This window comes from Dermacentor albipictus, chromosome 1 (genome assembly GCF_038994185.2).
Source record: "Dermacentor albipictus isolate Rhodes 1998 colony chromosome 1, USDA_Dalb.pri_finalv2, whole genome shotgun sequence".
NCBI lineage: Eukaryota > Metazoa > Arthropoda > Arachnida > Ixodida > Ixodidae > Dermacentor > Dermacentor albipictus.
Window position 1 is genome coordinate 29,208,757 of NC_091821.1, and position 24,258 is coordinate 29,233,014.

At 46.1% G+C, this 24,258-nt stretch overlaps 1 protein-coding gene across 2 annotated transcripts in view; it reads left to right on the forward strand.

Moving 5' to 3' along the window:
* The window catches only part of LOC135906033 (locomotion-related protein Hikaru genki-like), a 280,151-nt gene that overhangs the window by 43,382 nt on the left and 212,511 nt on the right, over positions 1 to 24,258 (forward strand). For both annotated transcript variants that reach the window (XR_010565600.2, XM_065437180.2), the window contains exons 3-7: positions 7,930 to 8,187; positions 12,953 to 13,109; positions 19,054 to 19,202; positions 21,334 to 21,513; positions 24,045 to 24,218. Coding sequence is in view for 1 of the 2 variants with exons in the window: in XM_065437180.2 (XP_065293252.1) it covers positions 7,930 to 8,187; positions 12,953 to 13,109; positions 19,054 to 19,202; positions 21,334 to 21,513; positions 24,045 to 24,218 (918 nt within the window). In the remaining variant the exon portion in view is untranslated. The remainder of the gene's footprint in view (positions 1 to 7,929; positions 8,188 to 12,952; positions 13,110 to 19,053; positions 19,203 to 21,333; positions 21,514 to 24,044; positions 24,219 to 24,258) is intronic.

Genomic DNA, 24,258 nt, shown 5'->3' on the forward strand with positions numbered 1-24,258 from the left:
GCAATAGCACTGCTAGACTCGCCTCACTAGATAACGTTCTAGCGTTAAACGTTGCCAGGTTTAGATTTCAATGGCGGCCTGTCCGGACCCAGGCATTCTAAAGCACCGTCTGCTGCGTCACAGGTCTGACCGCCGCCGTTCTCAGTTGCTTCGCAGCTGCTGGGGACTGAGGGCCGGTGTTTTATTGTTGTATTCATATAGGAGGTTGGGGGCCAAGTAATGCACCATTGTGGCCAATCCTGCTTTGGTGAGGGAGTGCGTTACCGGGATCAGGCCGCACTCCAGGCCTGTTTATGCAATTTTATCAACACGTGGATTTTTTAAAAATATCCGGTGGAAAATTGCGCGGCACCGGGATTCGAACCACGGTCCTCTCGCACGCGAGGCAGATGTTCTACCTCTACGCCACCGCTGCACCTGCAGGAGAACCTGCACTTGCAGGAGGTGCAGGAGAACATTACGGTCGCGCCCATACCTAGGAACATTCACCCCGATCATAATCGCGGTAGAAGGAGGGCAAGGGCGGCCAACCTCCTTAGGCAAATACAAAGTGATCAGCGACAGGTCAGCTTTGTGGATTCCACTTCTTGTAAGGGACGTCAGGCGTTCGCCATCGTCACTGTCGATGGTGGGCAAGGAATCGTCAATGCTGCCTCGGTTCGGACGAGGGACTCCGAAATTGCTGAACAAATGGCTATTGCCCTAGCCATCCCTAGCCAGGATGTCATCTATAGTGATTCAAGGTCTGCAGTCAGAGCATTTGAAAAAGGCACTGTTTCCAAACATGCCCTCAGACTTCTTGGAGGCAAAGCAATCACGCACCACTTCATTTATTGGTTTCCCGCACATCAGGGTCAGATAAAGGGTGCTGCTCCCAACCTCAACGAGTCGGCTCACGGGGCTGCGCGTGAACTTGCCCACCGCGCTACCCTCGACCAATCGGAAGCCGACTCCCCAGAGAACAGGGACACGCCCTCCACCTACAAGGAGATTACTAAACACTACTATCTCAGCCGTAGAACTTATCCCTTCCTCATCCGCGGCTCAATAGAGCTCAAGCATTAACGCTCCGTCTACTACAAACGAATACGTATCCCAATCCTTCGCTCTTACATAAAATCTTCGAAACAGAACTGCGCGGTTTTGACGGGGACAGCAGGCAGAACGACACGTACGAGCGCTGACTTGCAACTGAAGTTTATTGCTTGGATGAAGAATATAAAACAGCTCCAACCAACAGGAGAAACGTCCGGTCTCCTGTTGTTTGGAGCTGTTATATATTCTTCGTTCCAAGCAATAAACTTCAGTTGCAAGTCAGCGGTCGTCCGTGTCATTCTCCCTGCTGTCCCCGCCCTGTTCTGTTTCAAATATGGCTTACCTTCTTGCCAAAACGTCCGTTTTACATAAAATCTATCCGGATACTTACACCGATGGTACTTGCCGCGATTGTGGAGAAATAGCCACGTTAGAACACATGTTCTGGTGGTGTGCCCGGTCACACTCTATCATCGATAACAGCTCGGACAGATCGGAGGCGGTTCTCCGCAGCCCTCTTCTGGCTGACCAACTCTGGGCTGTCCAGCAGGCCCACGATGCGGCTGAGAGGCTCGGCCTCCCAGTTCTCACGTGGGAGTGGCCCGCTTCGTGAAGACTCACGATTTGCAGGACTTCAATAAAGTTTTACCATACCATACCATACCTTACCATACCATACCATACCATACCATACCATACCATACCATACCATACCATACCATACCATACCATACAATCTGCAGAACTGTGTGTGTGTGTTAGAAGGCGAATAAAGGAAAAACAGAGTCGTTTACCAGACGCACGTATGTTCGCGCTGAGATGATTAAAATAAACATTAAGAAGGCAGCGTAACAACACCAGCGGTGAGCACACGTGCAAGTGCTCACCATGTCTGCAAGTGGTCGCCGAGAGACTGTCGATTTCGGGAACTACATGGATGATCTTGTCCCTTTCTACGCCAGCGGCGCGAATGGCCAATAGTCTAAAGATTGCCTCTGAAAGCAGTTTTGAGACGAGCCGGTTTAACTCGGCCTGAAGGGGGTAAGCTCGGAGCCTCGCAACAAGAACAGAAGTAGAAAAAGTTTTCCATAGAGGTTCAATGATTGTTGGAACGGTCAGACGGCGTATAATAATTTTAGAGGGGATGGCAATGCGCAGACGCTCCTTCAGTTTCTCAGGACGCTTGATGTGGCCAAAAACCGACTAACAACAACAACAACAACAACAACAACAACAACAACAACAACAACAACAACAACAACAGCAGCAGCAGCAGCAGCAGCAGCAGCAGCAGCAGCAGCAGCAGCAGCAGCAGCAGCAGCAGCAGCAGCAGCAGCAGCAGCAGCAGCAGCAGCGGCAGCAGCGGCAGCAGCGGCGGCCGTTGGAATCGCAGGCGGGCTTCGTGCCGGAGATGCCTGCTTCCACTGCAGGCACGACTGAAGTGTGCGTGCGATTTGCCGCTTGTGCGCGTTCCAGATAGTTACTTCTGTGGTGTCACTGTGCGCAAGGAAATCTCACTATACAATAATGGACATGTGTCCGACTTCACGCCTGTCTGTTACGACATTGTCTCCTTACGCGCCAAGTGTTTCCCGCAGATGAGCATGAACAAGCTTGCCCACGAAATGGAGCTCATCACCAATGTGCCTCTTTCATTATAACGCCCCTGCCCCTAATGACCTCATTTGTTTGCCCGTGAACCAATGTTCTTTATGCACATGCTTGCTTCGTTTACATGCCGTGTTTTTTAATAGTAGGTTGAGGGAACGCCATCGCGTCTGCGAATGGTTTTTACAGCTGCGGCGACGTGAGAAGCCAGTGATGGTAAAGCTTGCAAATCAGCACGATGAGTTTGAGAAAAATAGCACATATATGACTCCGGCAGTAATTAAGGGTTGATTGTTTTTATGCTTGCGTTTTACCCAGTGGCGTAGCTAGGTCGTCTGGCGCCCGGGGCCCTTCGCTCTTCTGTCACGCCCCCCCCCCCCCCCCATGTGTAGTCGAGGAAGGCGAGCATATCGACAATTTTCGGGTGTCTTCAGACGTATATGACACCCCCCCCCCACCCCTACTGGCCCCTTGCACCCGGGGCCCACGGCCCCCCGGCCCCCCCTGTTGCTACGCCACTGGTTTTACCGCTGTCTGCACAGCATGGATTTCACATGTTCCATCGTTAAACAAGTACAGCGTCTTGATGATTTCACTGGAGCACGCGAGTGAGATATCGGAAGACGCCATAGCTGAAAATTTGCCTCCCTGGTCAGTCAAGAGCATATTGCTTCTATATCTTGTGTTATTTTTTTTCGTGTTACTTCCATTTTTACTATTATGACACTCGCACCCAAATGCAGAATTAAACAACATGTTGTAGTGCCCCCAGTCTGAATAGCCAATGCAGCGTACGTTGATACACTATTAACAGTTTGAAGGCAAATACAAAGCCCGGCATTAAATACTTCTTGTAGACGACGTGCTACATTGAAATCCTTTTGAAAGCAGAGACAATGACAGTGAATCAGCATGAACATATATTGACCCATTTCATGCAAAAGACGAAAAAGAGAACAAGCACCCGCTACCACCACTAGCAAGAAAAAAAGCAACATGAAGGTTCCAGAGTTGAACACAAGGCATGACACAGCTGGGGTAAAGTGAATATGCATTTGTTGCAGACATAAGGGCTTCGAAGTTCAGGAGTTTTTCATTACCGCGAAGTGATATGATATATAAGCGGCATTCAAAACGAGGTTGAATGCCCGATCAAAAGCATTTAATGCTCACAGACACCAGGTTGCACAGTCAACATGCAGATAGCTGAGGCGAGCATGCACCGAACGTTATATGCCGCAGGTCGCATTTCAGTGCCATCGATACGTAGAACAATAGTTGATTCCGTGCAACACTTGAGTGATTGCGTGACGTTTTTTAAATAATTAATTTCGGGTTTTTACGTGCCAAAAGAATGATCTGATTATGAAGCACGCCGTAGGGGGGGCTCCGGAAATTTCAACCACCTGGGGTTCTTTAACGTGCACCTAAATCTAAGGAAACGGGTGTTCTCGCATTTCGCTCCCATGGAAATGCGGCCGCCATGCTCGTGGTTAGGAAATTTTTTTTTGTCTCTTTCGTTTTTTTTTTGAAGGCGCCGTCACCTGCTTTTTAACAGGGAGCCCTTTGTTCAAAGCGTCTAAACACGATGAGCGCTTCACAACTTCGCTCCGCATTCGCTGGCTTAGCTTATCGATTTTTTTTTTCAGAGGGGTCTTCGCGTCTCATCAGCAACAACAACCTGATGTTTATCGCATCTCCTGAAATGTAGATGAGGCGACCAAGTTTAAATGACCCGCCATGGTTGCTTAGTGCCTATGGTGTTGGGCTGGTAAGCAAGAGGTCGCGGGATGGAATCCCAGCCACGGCGACCGCATTTCGATGGGGGAGAAATGTGAAAACACCTGCGTACTTCGTTTAGGTGCACGTTAAGGAACCCCAGGTAGTCCAAATTTAGTAGCCCACTACGCCGGGCCTCATAATCAGATCGTGGTTTTGGCACGTAAAATCTCAGTTTAAATGTGGAAGCGCTCATTAAAGGCGTAGCGACATCCAGCAAAAAACAAAAACTCAGTGGTCGCTCTAAAACTGCAGTAAACAAAGCGCGATTGCTTATCTTCTCCGTCGAACAGCCGCGACCCACTGCCGCCGTCACTCTTGCTTGCGAAGCAGGAAAAGAAAATAAGTGTGTGCCTGACGGATATTCGTACGTGTTAGAACGCCCAACTACGCAACAGTTGCTTCAAGACATCGCTGAACGCTGACAGAAGCGTTCAATTACGATGAAGAACGCAAACATTACAGCACGCCCACAGGTGCTGACGGGAACAGCGCTCGCCCGATCCCGCCTATATATATACGCTTTGCAGCCTTGGCGACAGACGGCGTTGTCGGCGCTTTGCACATGGCGTCATGGGATTGTTGCCAGAATGCCGTCGGAGGGAGAGGGAAATAGAAGATTATTAAAGCGAATCTTTCTTTGCCTCTTCCTTCGACTTTCCCACTGCTGATGCTGTCGCGCATACCGCGTCGGGGCTGGTTCAGAGCGTGTATATAGGTGACAGGCGCGAGTCAGAGAGGAAAGTTGACAGGAGAAACTCGTTTGCACCCCACCACGTCGAATGTGCACAATGCCCTCTGGAGCTCCCTGGCCGTCGTCACATTAGCCGCTTGACAGCTGTAATTATCCGTGACTCCCCTCAGAAGCATTGGAGAAACTGCAGGGCTTCTCTTTCTACTGACGTGCGCGGCCAGAGGGGACGCAGATAGAACTGTAGAGAAGAGGAGAAGAAGGAGAGGGAAGAGAAGAGGCAGTTACCATATAAGATAGGGGGGCAGGTGACGTGAGAAGGCAAGAAAACCCCACTACTATAGGACAACTTTTGCGGAGAAACAGGGTAAGCTTAAGTTCAAGGTACGGTACGGTACAGTACGTTGCTGCTATTTCTGAAAAATAAATGCCATGTAAATATGTCAAGCGGGCAACTTACGCAGTGCGTGCAGAAGCAGAACCGCATTAATTAAAGCGCACCGTAGGGTCCAGGAGACACTACGAAAGCGGTCGACCGTCAAATCAACACTTCTGCGCCCGCCGCGTTAGCTTTGCGGCTATGACATTGCTAGAGGTCGCGGATTTGATCCCAATCGCGGCAGACGCATTTCGATGGGGGCGAAATAGAAAACACACGTGCACTTTGATTTTGGGACACGTTAAAAAACATCACGGTGTCAAAATTAATCAGGAGTCCACCACTACGGCGTGCATCATAATCCGAGTGTGGTTTTGGCACGTACAGCCCCATAATCCAAATCAAGTTTAATACTTCTCCAATGATGCGATGTGCCATGTGAGGCAATGACAACGCTCAACCCTCTAAGAGGTTATAAAGTAAGGCGCACAACAACGCCTAGAGCAAACACCTCTCCCTGTGTGTTTGTACTACGCAGACAAACAGCAGTGGTGCACGCAAGGTAACGTTTAACATCGACTCGCCGCTCCCGTCTTAGACTAAACGTTGAAGAAATTAACCTTTAGCCGTCAAAATCACCACTGATTATCGTCATTCAAAGCATCCAGCACGGGAACCTTCGCTTACATCTATTCCGACAGTGCGTGGGATCTGCATAATTTTTTTATGGTGTTTAACGCCTGAAAACACATAATTCATGAATAACGCTGTAGTTGAGAGGCTCTGGATTAATTTCAATAACCTAGGGTTCTTTGATGCACACCAGAAGCCCTGTACACAAGCTTTTTTTTTGCAGTTTTCTATTTCCTCCTTTCTTTTTTTTTTTGCTTTCAGTACCTATGGGTATGCGACCGTGAACTGAACTCGCCACCTAGCTTGTGTTCAGCGGCGGAACGCCATCGCTGCTGCGTCGGGTGAGAGCAATAGGAAAAACCACTCAGCTGTATTGCTACTCCGAGGGATGCGTATAGGTGATGCGGCCCATTCAGGACAACTGATGCCTTTAGCCGCATCCCCTTAGACTACTATATGCATGTATACTGCGCGTCTCAAGTAAACTTAAAACAACACGCACATACGTACGCACGCACAGGCAAATACACGGAGGCCTGAGACAATTGGCAAAGCGAGAGCGGCCAGCTGTCTGCCGTGTTTACAAACGCCCGATTTCGCAGATTGCTACGACCTCACCTCAGTACTTTAAATATTTCCATTTCAGCATGACATGCCAGAATATTCTATACATTCAAAGGACGGAACGCCGTAAATTCTGTCCAACAAGGAACACAGAAAGAAAGGAAGAAAGAAAGAAAGACAGCAGGAGACCGAATACAATAAATAAACAAGCACTAACATTTTTATTTGACCCTCTAGCGACTTGTATCAAGTGCGCGATTGACGTAATACGGAAACTGAGGGCGCGACGCACCATACGAGTTTGCTTGCGTCATTTTCTACATTCAGATACCTGTGTTACATACATAAGGAGCACACTGACAGACAAAGAACGCAACTTAACCAACTCAGCCCCGCTCCATCGCTCCATTAAAATATCTAATATGCCGTGAGTCACAAGGGGGCATGCTGTTTTGTCGATGAGGTACAGAAGTTTTTTGCTTGTCGCGTAAGAGAAATCTTAAAACGCTAATGAACGCCAAGCGCATACGCCCTTATACTTTTAATGAAAATAGTTCGTTTTTCAAATATTAGAAATTGCTGCTCTTAGTTGCGAACACGAGGTTCGCATTTGGCTTTTGACCAAAGAAACTTAGAAGTTTAGCAAACGTCGCTGGTTCTTTGGACCACCCTTAGACCTGCGCAAGGGCTCTGCCGACCGACCCGGGTGCTGCCTCTGCCACGTGCCAAATGGCCTGCCTGAACATGATTAAGCTTAGGTAGACGCTTTTGACATAGACAACATACATCTCGTGCGTGATAGCGGTGCCCGCCAGTGCGTTCGTTCCGTCTGTCGGAGTCTACTTGTTTGAGGCAGCTTGCTTCTTAATATGCGTCCTTCGAGAGGCGAGCAGTCGCTAATTTTGCTTCCTTACTCTGCACCGCTTCCGACCTCCGTGATTAGCACCTGTGAACGCGGACCGATAAGTTAGGCAAACGTTTCGCGAGCATCACGTGGTGACTGTTTGATTGTTCTTTCCTGGTGAGGGATGAAGACGTCGACGAGTCACCACACTGTGAGAGTCGTAACTGGCGGTTGGCGCTCTTCCGTCTCGCGGCGCACATTCGTGACACCAACATCTCGAATCAGCAGCCCCGGCGGTAAACGGTGCCAACGCATTACTGAGTGCGCACAGCTCGCGCGCAGTTTTGATGCGACGCGTCCCGGGTGCTGTGGACATGAGCCGATGTTCTCCCGCAGACGGCGGCCGGTTCCACTCAGTGCTGAAGCCGTGCCCCCTGAGGCCCATGAAGCCTCACCTGGTGGTGCACCACGAGGGGCGGCCCCTCACCGTCACCGGACTCACCCAAATGGCGCACGAGAGCGTCCTCAGCTTCCGCTGCACACAGCTGGGCCGCTACAAGTTCGTGGGCAACGCGACCGTGCGTTGCCTCAACGGCCAGTGGTCGGCCGCTATGCCCAGCTGCCTGGAGACCTCGCAGCAGAGCAACTTCTCCGGTGAGCGCCCCGCGAGCCTAATTCCTGTCGCACGCGTTTGCGCCTCTGCATATCTCCTGGTAGGAGCACGTGCAGAAACTGCCCACTGCCGAGAAAAAAAAAATTAAAAACCGAATGAGGTCACCCGCTACGCTAGCCGACACTGGATGGCGGGGAAGTTTAGAGTTGAACATGTCTGGTCTATTTCTTATTAACATGTGGCCGACAATGCGGCAAATGTAATTAAGTGTTTGTCAAATTATGATGGCTATATACGTGGGCCCGTATTCACAAAGAGCTTTTAGGCTAGAAATATTTGTAAGAGAAAATTCCAGCCACTCCTGATACTGGACGTAATATTAGCGATGGTGATCAGCCAATGGCAAAGAGTTCTCCCGAAGAAGAAGCTTTGTGAATTGTACCTCTGATGATAACGAAGCAGCGCCAAGCTAGATGAACGTGTACAGGACTAGAGATTTCATGCAGCTTTATTATTTCGCTCAACTTGTCATCCTTGTCGCATATGATGGTCAGATGTCTTGCTACTTGAATAGGGGCCGTAGCTTTCTAGCAAGACGTATCTTACAAGCTGTTCACTGCCTTCTAAGTTATTGAGGGCTTTTGTCCCCTGAAAGAAAACATTGCAGATAATCTTAGCGAAATTGGCCATTATATTTTAATTGCCTAAATTGAGAGACTACGCAACTATAGCTGAAAACATTCTTGTTTTCATCATTGTTGTTCATTTTGTTTCGTCACGACATTAGAAAAAGTAACTAATTTTTGACAGCTATTGCTTTTTTTTCTAGAGCAAGAAAATGTTTACTGCTCACATGGCTCAATAAAGAATAACGCTCAAAATTCCCATAAAACACTTTCACATAATTTTTATCTGTAGTCGCGATTGTATATTTATGTATTCCCATGCTGGAAAATATGATAAGTGAGCGTGGCAGCAATTGTACGCAGGTATCAAAGATCGACAGAGAGAGAGACAGAAGCAGATAAGAATGCAGTCCCAGCCATAGAATATTAAGCTTTCATTTATCAACGTGGTCCTATCGTGGCTCATGTTTTGAGAGCTGTTGAAGTTCGCCTACGATAATATACACTACGTGACTTAACTGTTTCCTGTCGAAGTGTATTTCGCGCTGCAGTAATTTCTACGCCAATTCTTGTCAGTTAAGTACTGACTTTCCAGCAGTGTAGACTGCCGACACCGCTTTGTGGCTCAACGAGTTGACGGCGTTTTGTATTTCCCGGAGAGACCACAAAACAGTGTCACTTATGTGTCACTTAGTGTCACCTACAGAATCACTTATGCACACCACCACGCCAACACGTTTTCGTCGTCCCAGCGACGACAGCGTTGTTAATTGGTAAGCATAAACTTTATTTACATTGCAATAAAAATTGAAACGTTCCCAAGCGTGTATAACATATAACGGACGCTTTCTTAAATAAAGTTATTGTCATTTAATGACAACTAAATTAGGCATGCACACGTGGTGGCTGTGTTTCTCGCATAAAAATGGCTTCATCCTCTTTTGCATGCTCTGAGGCTTTGGCTCATTGAATAATTTCACATATAAAGAACCTGCATCACAATGGGACCATCCTATACGTTAATGCCAAAGTGTCCCGACATAGTTCCGCCACCAGTACTTTTACGCGACTTTGCGGGCAGATTCAGAATTATATTACTCATTAAACCTCTGACATCTTGTTCGTTTCTATCAATATAAAGCAAAATTATTTTCATTTCCAGCGCAAGATCTGGTGGCACATTTCAATTGGTCAGTTATCATTCTCTTTAAAGGTTAAGTATAATCGAAGCCTTATTTGACGCCACTATACTTTCGCAAATGTCTGTAGTGAATGCGCTATCTCGGATAACTTATAAGCAGTTGGCAGGTCGTTGTCGGCCCTTTGATTACGAAATTGGTACCTTTGGGCTGCCAACATTCAACCTGTAGGCATCAAACAGAACGCTATGAGCAAGAAGTCTTACTATATGGAATTAAAAGGGAAGCAAAGAAGCATGGTAGCGATCTTAAAGTACAGGCCAATTTTAGTCATCCAATAATTCAAAGCAATATATTTCCGACGAACTGTACGAAGAAGAAAATTACCGTGGCTCGTATTAACGAAACTTCACTTACAAGATAACATGTTTCTTCATTGGATACCGTCCGGGCACTCGCCACTCGATATCAATCGGCGCAATAACGAGACCATCTCGGTGGCGATGGCCCATGATGGAAAGCACTCACGCACGATAAATTTTGTGTATTTGGGCCCAGGTGCATGACAATAGGCCTAAAATCTCATGTTTTGAAGCACTGTATGATTCTGTAAACGAGGCATCTGTTAGAAATAAGAATAATTTTCTTATAAAGCTTTCTTTATTATTCTTATAAATATTGGGAACATAGGCGCCTCGTGGTCGTACTGGATAGTTGACAGCAGTCACATCTCCTGAACAAAAGCTGGACTACACGGGAGACCCAGACATAATCTTGCCAAAGGTGTAATTTTAGTTCCAAAATTCAAATGCTGCCTACATTTATTGAGAAATACGTATGCTGAGTTACATATGCAAGGAGCGGGAGCAGAGCTTTTAAGAAACTTCGGTGCATGGGTATACCGATGGTCTGGAGGAAGTAAGTACATAAACAAATTGCGAAATGGGCCGCGTCGAAGAACTCTTTTATGTGCAAGAGACAAGAAAAGAATAAAAAAGTAAAAAGGCATACTGTAGTGCAGCTTACTGGTGCTTGTAAAGCATGTATGGGGAACCGGTCTATTTTGATTAACCACTTGTGTTCAAAAACGTTTCAGATTTTAAAGAAAATGGTCTGAGGTGCTCGGAAACTAAGTAAAAATTAGTTCTTCAATTTCCGAACACAGCTGGCTTTAGAGCAGCAACCCCACCCGCTGTATACCGTCAACGTTAATCGTAGACGGTAACCGGTCATACCGGTCCTTCCCTCCTATCCGCCTGTAGTACATGCCAGAGTTCATTTGATGATCTCGATATAATATCGTGGTGCATTATGCTGCCGCTGTGCTCTACAATCAATGCGTCGAAACCAAATAGATAAAAGAGTATCCTCTCAGCACCTTTCAACGAAGGCAGCGTGAGAACTTTGGCTGAACCCTCGTGACTCTCGTTGTTGATCATGTCAAAACGGATTTTACCAGCGAAATCAAAGTAATTATACAGGAACTCGGGTAAAACTCCACTTCAGATGCAGTGCTGTACTTTTAAATCGCAATCAGGTAGGGAGTATGAGTGATTCATTTGGAGGAAATTGGAAAAGTTGGGGAGTATCGTGTCTCCACGGACAATTTATTATTTGTGGAGAAATCGGGTATTGCTTCGGACGAATGCTGTGTTCACTTTGACTATGGCAATAAAAGTTAGTCTGCTACCATTTCCTTGGCAGTTGCAAGCAACACTTCCAGACAACAAAATTAATATCTTCTTGCAAATGAGCGTGTCCTTATGCAAATTTGCATTTATACGTATTGCCTGTCCGTATGCAGCAGTTTGCACTGACAGGCGTTTTTCTCTAAGAAGACACAAGCAAAGACACTAGACTCTTTCCGATCGTCGCAAATTTCAGTCCAAATGCCTAAGACTTTTCTTTTCTGAAACCATGAAAGACCGAGAACAAGATCATCTTATGCCATTTTGAAGTTTCTTATTTCGTTTTGTTTTGTTTTACTCTGTCACATAAACAATGAATTTTTCTTCAGTGCATATAAGCTGACACTCACGCGTTCAAAATGGAGCAACCAAAAATTTGCTTGATATCTGAAGGAATACAACCTCGCGCAGGAGCTTCGCTCCCACCAGAGTTGTCTTTGGCATCGAGACAATAACGCTATCAGACGTGCAATCAAGCGTACACAGCTGACATTACATACGTAGACCTTTGTCATATTCTTGACTTTTTTATCAAGACCACCTGCCGTTTCTGGAGCAGACAGTCCTGGAACGCCGACCTATACGGTCGTCACACCACAAGACAGTGGAGGCACTCTTGAAATTTTCACGTTCGAGTGGCCTATTGGAGAGGCTAATTCTCACGGAAGTTCACGACTTCCCTACCTTTCTTTTTCCGACAGCTTGCTTTTTCTCACCGCCTCCTATTTTTTGCGTCTTTCATTTCCCCTTACCCTTCCCCCAGTGGAGGGTACCAAGCCATAATCTCATCCTGTTAACCTCCCTGCCTTTCCCATCCCGTTTATCTCTCTTTTTGATTGTTCATGATTAATTTGGCTGCCACTTTTCCCAAGTTGAAGGAATCCTTCTATATATAGGTTCTGTCGGCGAGCTTCCCACGAAAGTTCTAATGATCATGTATTAACGAGGGAGTGCTTGATAGCCAGGCACGGCGCTCTGTCGTGCGCGGCGCTTGTTAGCATCCCTAATCCCCGCAGTGGACTGCCGTGCCGAGTCCGCCTTCTTGACGAGCAAATCCAAGCTGATGTCGCGGACCGTTGGGAGCCAAAATACAGCTAAATGGGGTAAGAGTGCGTGGGACAGGACGAACGGAAGCTCCAAGTGCGTCGTCCGTGTCCTTTCGTTCATCCCTTACATGCGCTGTTGCTCTATTTAGATACAACACGTGCCAACCAGCCCACGTTAGCACTATTTAGCGGAGACGAAAGAAGGCGACGCCACGGTGGTCCGATTGCCGTGTGGGGTTGAGCATGGGGGTGCGTCTATTCGCGGCCCCATGAGAGCCGGGTGTCTGGCTGCCTGTGTCCCCTGCAGTGCAGGTGCCGCCCACCATCCTGTATTCGGTGGAGAAAGGCGACCACGGCGTGTCCGAGGAGGGCGAGCTGGTCGTGTATCCGGAGACGAACGTGTACCTCTACTGCCTGTACCAGCGCTTCAGCGGCAATCCGCAGTGGGCCTGGACTTCTCAGAGGTGCGCCACTTTACCGCCACATTTCCCAAATAATAATAATAATAATAATAATAATAATAATAATAATAATAATAATAATAATAATAATAATAATAATAATAATAATAATAATAATAATAATAATAATAATAATAATAATAATAATAATAATAATAATAATAATTATTATTATTATTATTATTATTATTATTATTATAACAACAAGAACAACAACAACAATAATAATAATAGTAATAATAATAATAATAATAACAATAATAATAATAATAATAATCTTTATTACATCCAGTCATGCCATGGTTACAGATCCAGCCCGCATAAGCAACATTGCTTGTGTGCGAGGCTGGGCAGTCAGCTGGTAGTACTGATATGTGTACAAATAAATTAATAAAAAGAATATAGGAAAAAAATGATATTGCAAAAGTGAACAAAAGATATTATTTGAACAAAAGATATTATTGCATCAACAGGAAAAAAAATACACATTGACATTAGAGATGAGTTCGCAATCAGGTTCGCATGCTTCAAATCCCGAAGAAAACTTCAAAGAATGTGGGCATTACTTATCACCCATGACCTTAAATGTGATTTTATTTGTTTAAATGTTCCCGCGATATCATTCTCATGCAATTTATTGAAATTAGCCGGCATGTAGAAAGCACGAGTTCTCTTGCCGTAGTTTGTGTACACACGAGGTACCACATATTTTTCTGTCTGACGTAAGCTGCGAGATTTCACGTTCAAGTTTTTGAATTTAGTAGAAAAATAACTTTTACACATGGCGTGGAACAAAACTCGTTGCTCGACAAACAACATGCCTAACGGGTACATGCTCAGCAAGAGATCTTCCCAGTGACCAAGTGTGCCATACGAGAGGCTATAGGCAAATTTTTTTAGGATGCGGTTAATTATCTTAAGTCTACTGGAAGAAGCAAAGCCATAAATTGTTATTCCTTACTTTATGATCGATTCCCCAAGTGCCTTGTAAACCATTTTACGAATATATACATCACAGAAAGATTTTAGGGCATACAAATGAGCGCACACAGCACGTAAGCGCCTGGCGAGCTCTTCAATGTGGACATTCCTTGACAATGTGTCGTCGAAGTGTAGTCCCAGATATTTTGTGCTATTTACCAGACAGAGCTACCGGAGGACATGAGCATGCAAGGCAGTCACTGGTGTGGAGATAAACAGGGGAAATATCCGCGACTGCTTTATATGGGCTGTCAAAACATATCGTATTAGTCTTCGATTTATTAATGAACATTTTGTTATTAATGAACGAACCAAGTAGTTTAAAGACATCATACTGCAACACTCTAGCGCCTTCGTTTGAAAATTTGTTTGATACAACCAAAGCCGTGTCATCAGCGTATAAATAAATTTTGGATTTTAGTGGTAAGCAAGCAAGATCATTCATGTAAATGTTAAACAAAAGTGGTCCCAATACGGACCTTTGCGGTACCCCTGATTTAACACGCAACAAAGAACTGTAGGACTCCGCCACACGGACACACTGTTGTCTGCCTGTTAAATAATTTTTTAAAAAATGAGTAATACAGGCCTCTGAAACCACACCTGCTTAGTTTTGATAGTAACTGTTCATGATCTAATGTGTCAAATGCTCGTTGTAAATCAACGAAAAGAGTCAAAACAACATTATTTTTATCGATTTCGTTACAGATATAGTCATTAAAATCTTCCAAAAGACCCACAGTACTATGTCCCGAGCGAAAGCCAAACTGCGCTGGGTTAATAAGGCTAAACTTTTCACAGAATGAGGCCATATTAATATAGACTACTTTTTCCAATATGCTTGCCAAAGACGAAAGAATTGAAATTGGTCGGTAATTCTTGTAATGTTTTCGAGATCCTTTCTTATAAAGAGGTCTCACAATGCTAACTTTCATGTTTTCATGTATCTGACCGGTTTTTAATGTTTCATTTAGGATGTTAAGTAGTGTTGATTTGAGCACATCGAAGTTCGCAGCTATATCTCTTATCCTAATTTTATCAAAACCTGGAGATTTTGTTAAACTCATGGATCGTATAATATCCCACAATTCTGCTTCATCAACAGTAGGCAGAAAAGCAGAATGAATGTTAGAGAACGTGACATTGTTTCGGATATTTGCCGGTATGCACCCATTTGTAATGTTGTTTACTGATTCGATAAAGTGTTTGTTAAAATCATTCGCTATCTGAACAGCAGGTGACTCGAGAAAGGCGTCCGCAAGAGTATTATCAATACTCTTTTTTGCAGGTTTCCCTATTAGAGTGTTAACCAAGTTCCATGTTTTACCGGTGTTACGACTGCAAGCTGCAAACTTGCCTGAGTGGTAGCGCTTCTTAGCTAGTCTTATTTTAGCGCTTACTTTGTTTCTCATCTGCCTAAATTCTTCTCTTGCAAGAGCGTCCCCGGGTTTATCTTGGCATTTTCTAAGGAGCTTGCTTTTAACGCTGCAAAGCTCCATTATTTCGTTATCAATCCACGGGCTATCTTTATTTCTTCTTTTAAGCTTTATTTTCTTTTCTGAGCAAAGGTAAATTTCTCTAAAGGCCTCTACAAACAGTTCGTAAGCCTTTAGGTGGCTGTGCCGCGTTAAAGAATCCCCGTTGAATGTTCTCACACGTTTATCTACTTCATTAGAATTCAAAACATATTTCTCTACAGTCTTTGTTTCAGTCAGAGCAGCAGCAACTCCTGAAACTGCTATGAAAGCCGCTTTCGTGATTGCGCTCGCTTGCCAGGGAATTTTCACTTTGCCTTTATACAGAGCGAAGACGCCTCGCCTGACGGGCTCAGGCGTTCTTGTGGCTCTTGATTTTGATTCCGTGTACCTGTTTCCATCAGATTGCGATTTGCGCACTTTCGTTGAACGCGTGACACGAATAAGCATCACTGCATTAACGTGTAAGGTGGCGATCTTAAGAGAAAAAAAAGTAAAAACAAAAAGGCAGATTGACGTGCTATGATATGCAGATGATTTTTGTCCTTTTGAAGCGTATAGGAAAAGGTGGGAGAGAGGATGTGGGGGCATTTTTTGGGCAGTGGCGCTTAATTAAAGATAACCGTTTGTGCATGAGGCAGGACGCAACAAGACAGCTCGATCGGTTAATGTGCTTGCACTGCCATCAGGTTGGAGTAGAAATCAGAGTCATCTCAGGCTACTACATTGCGCTTCTTTTGTTGAAGACCTCATTAGAAGCAATGCGACTTTGTCACAATATTTAAAACACTAATCTTTAACTTTACTTTCTGCCCATACAGTATTTCCCTACAACGTAATTTCTAGCATTAACGACCGCCGTTCAAATGACCGTCTACCTTCCCACACCGCCTCCCTCAAAAAGAAATATAAGAAAGCTCTCACTTGTGTTGTAATGGTGAGCTGGTGGACGATGCTTTCATTGTCATTCTCTCTACACACATGTAAAAGAAAGATTGCGGTGCACGAGAGCCATAGTATGGAGAACCGACAGTTTGTTCCTTTAAACCATTAGGATAAGGACAAGCAGGAGCATAGCTCAGTAGCTTTCTGCTTTCCATACAAAAGAACGAAAAAGGCTTTACGAAAGAACAGTTCACAAAGACAGAAGGACAGGACCCTCCCTCCTTCTCCCCCCACCCACACATGCGCACGCGTACGCGTGTTTACGTACTCACGCACGCATGACCTGTGTCTCTCTCCCCACCGTAGGCGCAAGCTGCGCAACGTTCACCTATATAGCGCCCACCGGAACATCTTCTCTGGCGGGCCGCACTGCTTTCCCCAGCGCTCTCACTTTGCCGATGCCTTGATATGTCACAGTCGATCGGAGCGCCAGTTTCCAGAGACCAGGATTCGAAAATGGTTAAATTATCTTCTGTTTAAAAATTCATTTATAGCTTAGTTATCATGACTCCTATAGTTACCGTTACGAAACGATGATGAGAATCGCGGCACATCGGCGGTGTTCAGTGCCGTTTCGAGAAGTGAGTGTATGTGTCTTCAGATTTCAACGGTTTAAATTGCTCTCCACAACATGTGCCAGTGGTTCATTTTCTGACAATGCTCCTTCAACGATCATTAGGTGACAGTGCTGCTCTTTTGAACACCCAAAACGCGTGCCGTCTGGCTGGCTGCAGTGTAGACTATCCGCTCATCGCTAAAGTGGGCAACATCTATGCACCGGCGTAGCCGGAAATGTTTTCCGGAGAAAGCCACGACTTGTTGCGGCTCTGTTTAGATAGATTGGAAGGCAAAGAGGAGCTGTTTATGTTACACCCAATTCATCATATTCCAATGGGGGGAGGGGGGGGGGGGGAGAAGCGACAGAACTGTTTCCTACTCTCGTTACATGGCGGTCTCCGTACTGTCCAATTGCTGTCTTTTTGTTTCTATATGGTAGCACAGAAGACCTCACAGGACCGTCTTTCTAACTTGCACAGTTTTTGCTTTGGAGCAGACCGCGGAGCTTAACGCCAAAGCCTCTCTCGTCATATGCCGAGCCATCCGCCTTTCGCTCCTCGAACAGCGAAACCCTGAGGTACCTTGAGCTGCCTTGAAAACTTGTGCTATGGACTGTTTTTAGCCTGACTCAGATTTTTTTCCCTGTGATTTTCGCTCAACGTCAGAACTTCTGTGAATGACCGCGGAGAGAGAGAGCGAGAGAGAAAGGCAAAGGAAAGACAGGGAGGTTAACCTGAGATTATCTCCGGTTGGCTACCCTGTGCCGGGGGAGGGGTAAAGGGATGCGATATGTGAGAGAGAGAGAGAAAAAGAAGGAAAAAAACGAAAAAGAACCCACACACTCATACATACTACAGAACGCAATCTGCGAAGGCGTTCCTAGTGTTGCCCAGTGTCCCCGTCCCATCCTACGTCACACAGTGTACAGTCACAATTTGTCACAAGGTCTTTCAATGATTTCACCTGCCTGTACCATGTAGCAAAACAAGAGCAATAATAGTTGCCAAATTATTAAGTAGGTAAAGAATACGATTAAGGAAACCGCGGTATTATCAGACTCGGCTTTCTATCCTATAAGCTTCACTTACCATCATAGCTTTATGTGAATGACTGGGAACCTTCTGATGATTTGACCTATGTGTATGTACCCTGTGGTAAAACAAGAGCAATATTAGTCACAAATTTATTAAGCAATCAAAGCATACAGTTAAGATACACCATGGCATTATAAGCACGTTCGGGAAAATTTTAGTTTATGGTTTGGTTCGTAGTTGAGACTCAGCACTACTAGGTCGGTATTCGTAAGAAGCCACACGTGTTAGGCCCTTTTTTTCGTTAGTACGAGAAGCCGCTTACCAAGTGTTGTTTCCCTACAGCCTTTCCACACGCAACATAATCGCGTCTATTTAAGAAGAGCACGTTCTTAGTTAGCAAAAGTAAAAGAGAAAACGCCTTCGTCTGCGGACAAAAAGAAAAAAAACAACTGAATAAAAGAAAAAAGAACTTGTATAAGCATGCTTCCCGCTTTGCGGCAAATTCTGTTCAAGGCTCGACCGCAAGGTACTCGACTTTCTTTCACCGGAGGCGCATCACTCCCTGTTGCTTGTCTTGGAGCGACGTCTTCTGCTTTTCTTTTACTTCTTCTTTTCCTCTTCTTCCCCAATCCTATCACTACGGAGTAGAATTTTAAGGGCACGCTCGCTCAGACCGCCTGCTCCGAATCACAGCCGCGCGAGGAACCACCGAATTCCAGTGCGCATGTGTAAAAGGTCGGGGGCTCTCCCTGCTCTCTTTCCGCGCCGCTTCGTGCGTAATGTTTGCGCCGCCGCTGCTGGCTCATTGAAAATTCACCCTGCGCCCCCCGGGTTCGCAGAACAGCGACGCGGTTTCCGCTTCTTTCCCTTGCTTCCTATGCATACCCGTTCGCTTGCTTTCACGTCCGAACGTCAAACAGGCCGTGATGGGGAACATTTATTGGGCTCATTTAGAGACTACGCCAAGGGCTGGATCCTGTCGGCCGACGAGAAACAGTGGCGCTACGAGCTGCTCATTTACAAGGCGAAAGAGCACGACTCCGGGACGTACACTTGCACGACGCCTCGGGGACAGACCAACGAGATTCACGTCCGAGTCAGAGGTAAGGCGGATTCTCCTTCGCGCGCTCTCTCTCTTTCGCGTCTGCAGCCTCTGCCTTCTTTTCCGTAAACAGCGAATTGATTATTCCGCCTTGAATAAAAGAGGCAGCGGGGCGCCCGAGTCTCGCAAAGGTTCGCGCAACAGTGCCGAGGTTTCGTGCCCGATAGACACACGAGCAGGCCGGCCATGTTGAATGCGTCAATCAGTGATTTCGCTGTATATAGTTGCCTCTCGGGGGTGCATCACAGCCGCATTTTTATGACCGGTCTGTCTGCAGGGATATAACAGATGTCGACGGCGAGAAGTCCTTAATGCTTATTTATTGGCTGCTTTGTCTGAAAAATTGCAGCCGTATAGGACATTATGAGTAAGCGCACTTAGTTGGTCTAGAGGTAATTGTCATTATAGAATTAGTTTCATGTGCATTGAAGATCTAACTCAGATGGTGTCTGTTTGGTCTCGTTTTTATTTAGCAAACGTTGAACTTATTTGTCGCCTGAGCTTATAATGCTGGTAGACTGCCAGAATTTTCATTTTTTAAGTCCACTTCGCAAAGAATTTCTAAGCTCAGTGATGAAGTTGAATATTAGGCGCCAAAACCGCAAAGTGTCACTATCAATTCAATAAAATACGCACTTCCCAAGACTATGAAATTATTATTTAAAAATGGCTTTCTAACGAACTTTAATGGAGCTGTGTTTTATCCAGTATGGTTAAGTAACAAATTTAAAGGAGACGCTGAGATTAACCCACGTTATATAAACCCTGTATCCAATATGAACACGATTGTCCAATTCAACACAAGTGTCCGCTGCCCCGCATGTGGCAGTACGAACGGAGGCGTTCAAGAGGCAACGCCGAATAAATAACGAAAGACCTGAGCTTTCAGAGGTGACCTGCGTGGAGCCAATGAATTTCTATTAGAAAGGCAGGGAACTTATCTCTTTTTCATTCTTTTGTTGCGCGATCATTTTTCCCCAAAAAATATGGGCTCTCAGTGGACATCTGCCTCCTCCCATGGGAACTCACAGCGCTAAGAGCTTGTGCCATCTTTTATCTTGATGTCGAAGCTGTACCGCAACTTGCTGGACTTGTCACTCGATTATCACCACACAGGCTAAAGGAAAGTTCATTATCACGCCTGTTCGTGCGCATGCCGATCAAGTGGAAGGGAATGGCTTTACACTCACTACTGCGTAGTGAAGCGCATTGGGGAACATCGACTCCGGAAACGTGGGATTTGTCTATCTATAGTGGCGATCGTCTTCAAGTCTGTAATGCGCGAAATTCGTAATTAAAAAGTAGAGCCCCTATTCACGAAGTAAATTGTGCGCTAGTGTCGTTCTCAAAAACACGTCTGTCGATCGCGATAGCTGAGAGAAAATTAACGAAGGCGGCTGACCAATGGCAAAGAGTTCTTATGCAAGCGGAGCTTTGCGAATTTGGGCTCCGAATAACAAAATTTGCTTAGCTATTTTGCCTTAAAGAATATAGCATTTGTAGATGGCGTCCACTGGGCCAAAATACAGCTGCATTAATTCGGTTTTTGCAGGAGTCATAGCTTCTTTGTGTGTGTGTGTGTGTGTGTGTGTGTGTGTGTGTGTGTGTGTGTGTGTGTGTGTGTGTGTGTGTGTGTGTGTGTGTGTGTGTGTGTGCGTGCGTGCGTGTGCGTGTGCGTGTGTGTGTGTGTGTGTGTGTGTGTGTGTGTGTGTGTGCCAGAAGCTAAAATTAATTTTATGCCAGAAGCTAAAAGAACTTCAAGATTTCCCTGCTTCAAGTCTTCACCGTACGTTGTCCACAGACAGGTTGCACAAAATCTTTGTAGAAAATATCAACAGCGATAAAGTACCAGGAATATAAAGCTCATTAGTCTGATCCGTGTATTGTTTGCGTCTTGTAACATCTGACACCTCACACTTCCTATTACTAATTAAAAGTGCGTCCACCAGCATACACAATGATGATGAAGACGTATATCATCTAATCCGGCTATGACGACTATAACTATGACGTTATCTCAATGTAAAGCGTCATTGTTTCGGCGGAAGTAACATCGACGTCCATGTACGTAAGCGTGCTCTCAGCCTGCTAGTGTTTCTTTTTTTTGTGTCTCCCTTTGCGCCTCTGCACAGATGTAACGTGCCCGCCCATTGAAGGTTACGGAGACGAGAACCGCGTGACCAGTGACCATGGCAACCAGATGCACAGTAAGGCCAAGTTTGCCTGCATGGAAGGCTACAACCTGGTCGGCTCGGAGGAGGTCGTCTGCAGCCCTTCGGGTCGGTGGTCCGACAAGGCGCCGCATTGCGTAGGTAGGCGCCAAGACAGTGTTTTCTGGAACACCTTCTGTATTCTTCGTCGTCGTAGCATGCACTGGGCTGCGTGTCCCAAGAGCTGGCGTGGCGTTTAGCATTAGAGGCTCGCCCGCAACCAGTACAACGAAACTTGTAGCTACGGGCATTTCAAGATCTAACGGGGTGGCCTTGAGCATACGACCGTGGTGACCTTTTTGATACAGTGACGCGCGTGCCTCCCACGGTTAAAGATTGTAACTCTGTCACGTGCGCTTGTTGGTCCCTTCTAATAAATACACAACGCAAATAGCGCGCCGTATTTTAGCTCCGTATGTATACCGAGATTCGCAAATGACTTTAAGACAGCTTAAAGCTTCAACATGGGACGTCCTTTAGAACAGATGTAGAAAACCTCTTTGCAACATAACCATCAAGTTCTTTTTTCCTGCCTGACCGGTACTTAAGTTTTTGACCTTCGACAGTCTAAATTTTGTTTACACTGTCCGACCTTGAACATTCGCACGCGTAAGACATTTAGTGTTTTCGGGAGGGCCCAGAACAAAGAGGGACAATGCTCCACATTTCTTTGGTGGTGTTGTTGTTATTCTTCTTGTTCTCCTTCCACATCTTGTTATTTTCGTTGTGCATAACCGCTGGATTTCTAAGTAGGCTTGGCACGCCTGTGTAGCCCTGAAAGAGAAATTACGTCGTAGCAATTTGTGGCCAAAATGATCCGGACGAAGTTTCAGTAGTTAGTTGCCGCCATTGCCAGGACTCCCTCAATCTGTAGGTTGTGAGCCGTGAAGCACCTACAGATGCGTTAGCCAAAATAAGTTACAGCGGCTAGTATAAAGTCAGTTGCAAGCTCCCCGAAAAAAACAGTTCCTGAAGAACAGGCCAAAAGATCACCGTGTCAGGCATTGTACGTTATACATTTCTTTTATAACGCGTCGACATGCTTACGTACAGCTGAATTGCTACTTTTTGCAGAACTTGTCGACATTGATTTTTTTATTGCGCGGACACTCTAGGCGCGCTCGCGCCGTGTCCGTTGTCGTCGTCCTTGTTGCCGCCGTGCTGTTCCGGCATCGGTGGCGCATGCGCGACCCGCGCGCCAAATATTGGAAGGTCGCATGATCTGGTGCGAATTCTAGGGCGAGAGCGAGCCTTGCGAGCCCGACAAGTTAAGTCGGAAAGGCTGGTGTATCGTTTGATAAGCGCGTCACAAGGTCTCCATGGAGGGACGCGCAGTCCGTCTGGCTGCAAGTAAAGGTCGAAACCAAGTGGACTCACCGAAGGGGTGCTTCTCAGGAGGCATGCACTCGTAGGGAATTCAGCACAAGATGACTTGCCACGCGCACTCGGGACAGAATGCGAGTCGGCGCCACAAATCACCGGCTTATATAGATGTCCCCGTACAGTTCGTGAAGGTTTTACCTAGTGAGGCATACGTGCTCTTGCAAAACGTTAGGAGGCATGTTTAGCTTGCGCCCTCCGATTATTTGACTGCAGAAATACGCGAGAATGCATTCGTTATTCAGTGGTACAGCGTATGCTGAAGAGATTTTTTGATGTTACAGGAAAAAAAAAACCAAAAAGTTTTGTTATGTTCTCCTGTCTACTGAAAACACACACACACACACACACACACACACACACACACACACACACACACACACACACACACACACACACGCACGCACGCACGCACGCACGCACGGACACGCACGCACACGCGCACGCACGCACACGATTTCTTTTTTTCTTATCTTTTTTTACTCGGGGCAACTGTGCTTCTCGATTCTCTTGCGTTTTTTTCTTTTTTTTTGCCTTATAGGTGAGCAATTTCGCCGATTCATAGCACAGAATCACACATGTCATAGCTGGCGTCATTGCGGAAATCTGAAACATTATAACCTTAAGAGTGGTATGGTGACGGTTGTGGTGCGCGGCAGGGTGACAGAATGGGCAAAGCGTACCCAACAATATTTTTTTGTTGTTCAATTATGGTATGCACCGATTCTAATCAGATCTTTGTGATCATGGAAAAATTCTGCTCCTGTCGGTTACTAACACCTGACCTTTCTTTTAACTGCGACAAGCTTTTCCCTCAGCTCAGTTTTGCGCTTGCCCAAATGAGAGGTTATATGTACGTCCCACTAATTTGAACAGGGGAAGCTGCACTCGGGGTCCCGTTAACCTCCCCACCCGCCGTGGTTGCTCAGTGGCTATGGTGTTGGACTGCTGAGCACGAGGTCGCGGGATCGAATCCCGGCCACGGCGGCCGCATTTCGATGGGGGCGAAATGAGAAAACACCCGTGTACATAGATTTAGGTGCACGTTAAAGAACCCCAGGTGGTCGAAATTTCCGAAGTCCTCCACTACGGCGTGCCTCATAATCAGAAAGTGGTGTTGGCACGTAAAACCACATAATTCAAGTTAACCTCCCCCTAAATGCTCCTCATTCACAGTGACGCGCGCAGTGTAACGCGGCGGCCTTTGCTCAGCCGTCAGCAACGCTCCGTTCAACCATGTATCCGATACGCAGTGATCCAGTGCCCGACGATACCGAGCGCCAGTCATCTCAAGATGAGCACGCACAACAGGACCTACGGTATCCGCGTGCACTTCAGCTGTCCGTCTAACTACAGGCTTCTGGGACCGCCATTCGTCACCTGCTGGAAGAACGAGTCCTGGTCGGACACGCCACCAACCTGCGAACGTGAGCTTACCAGCCATTCTTGTTTTATTCCATTTTTTTT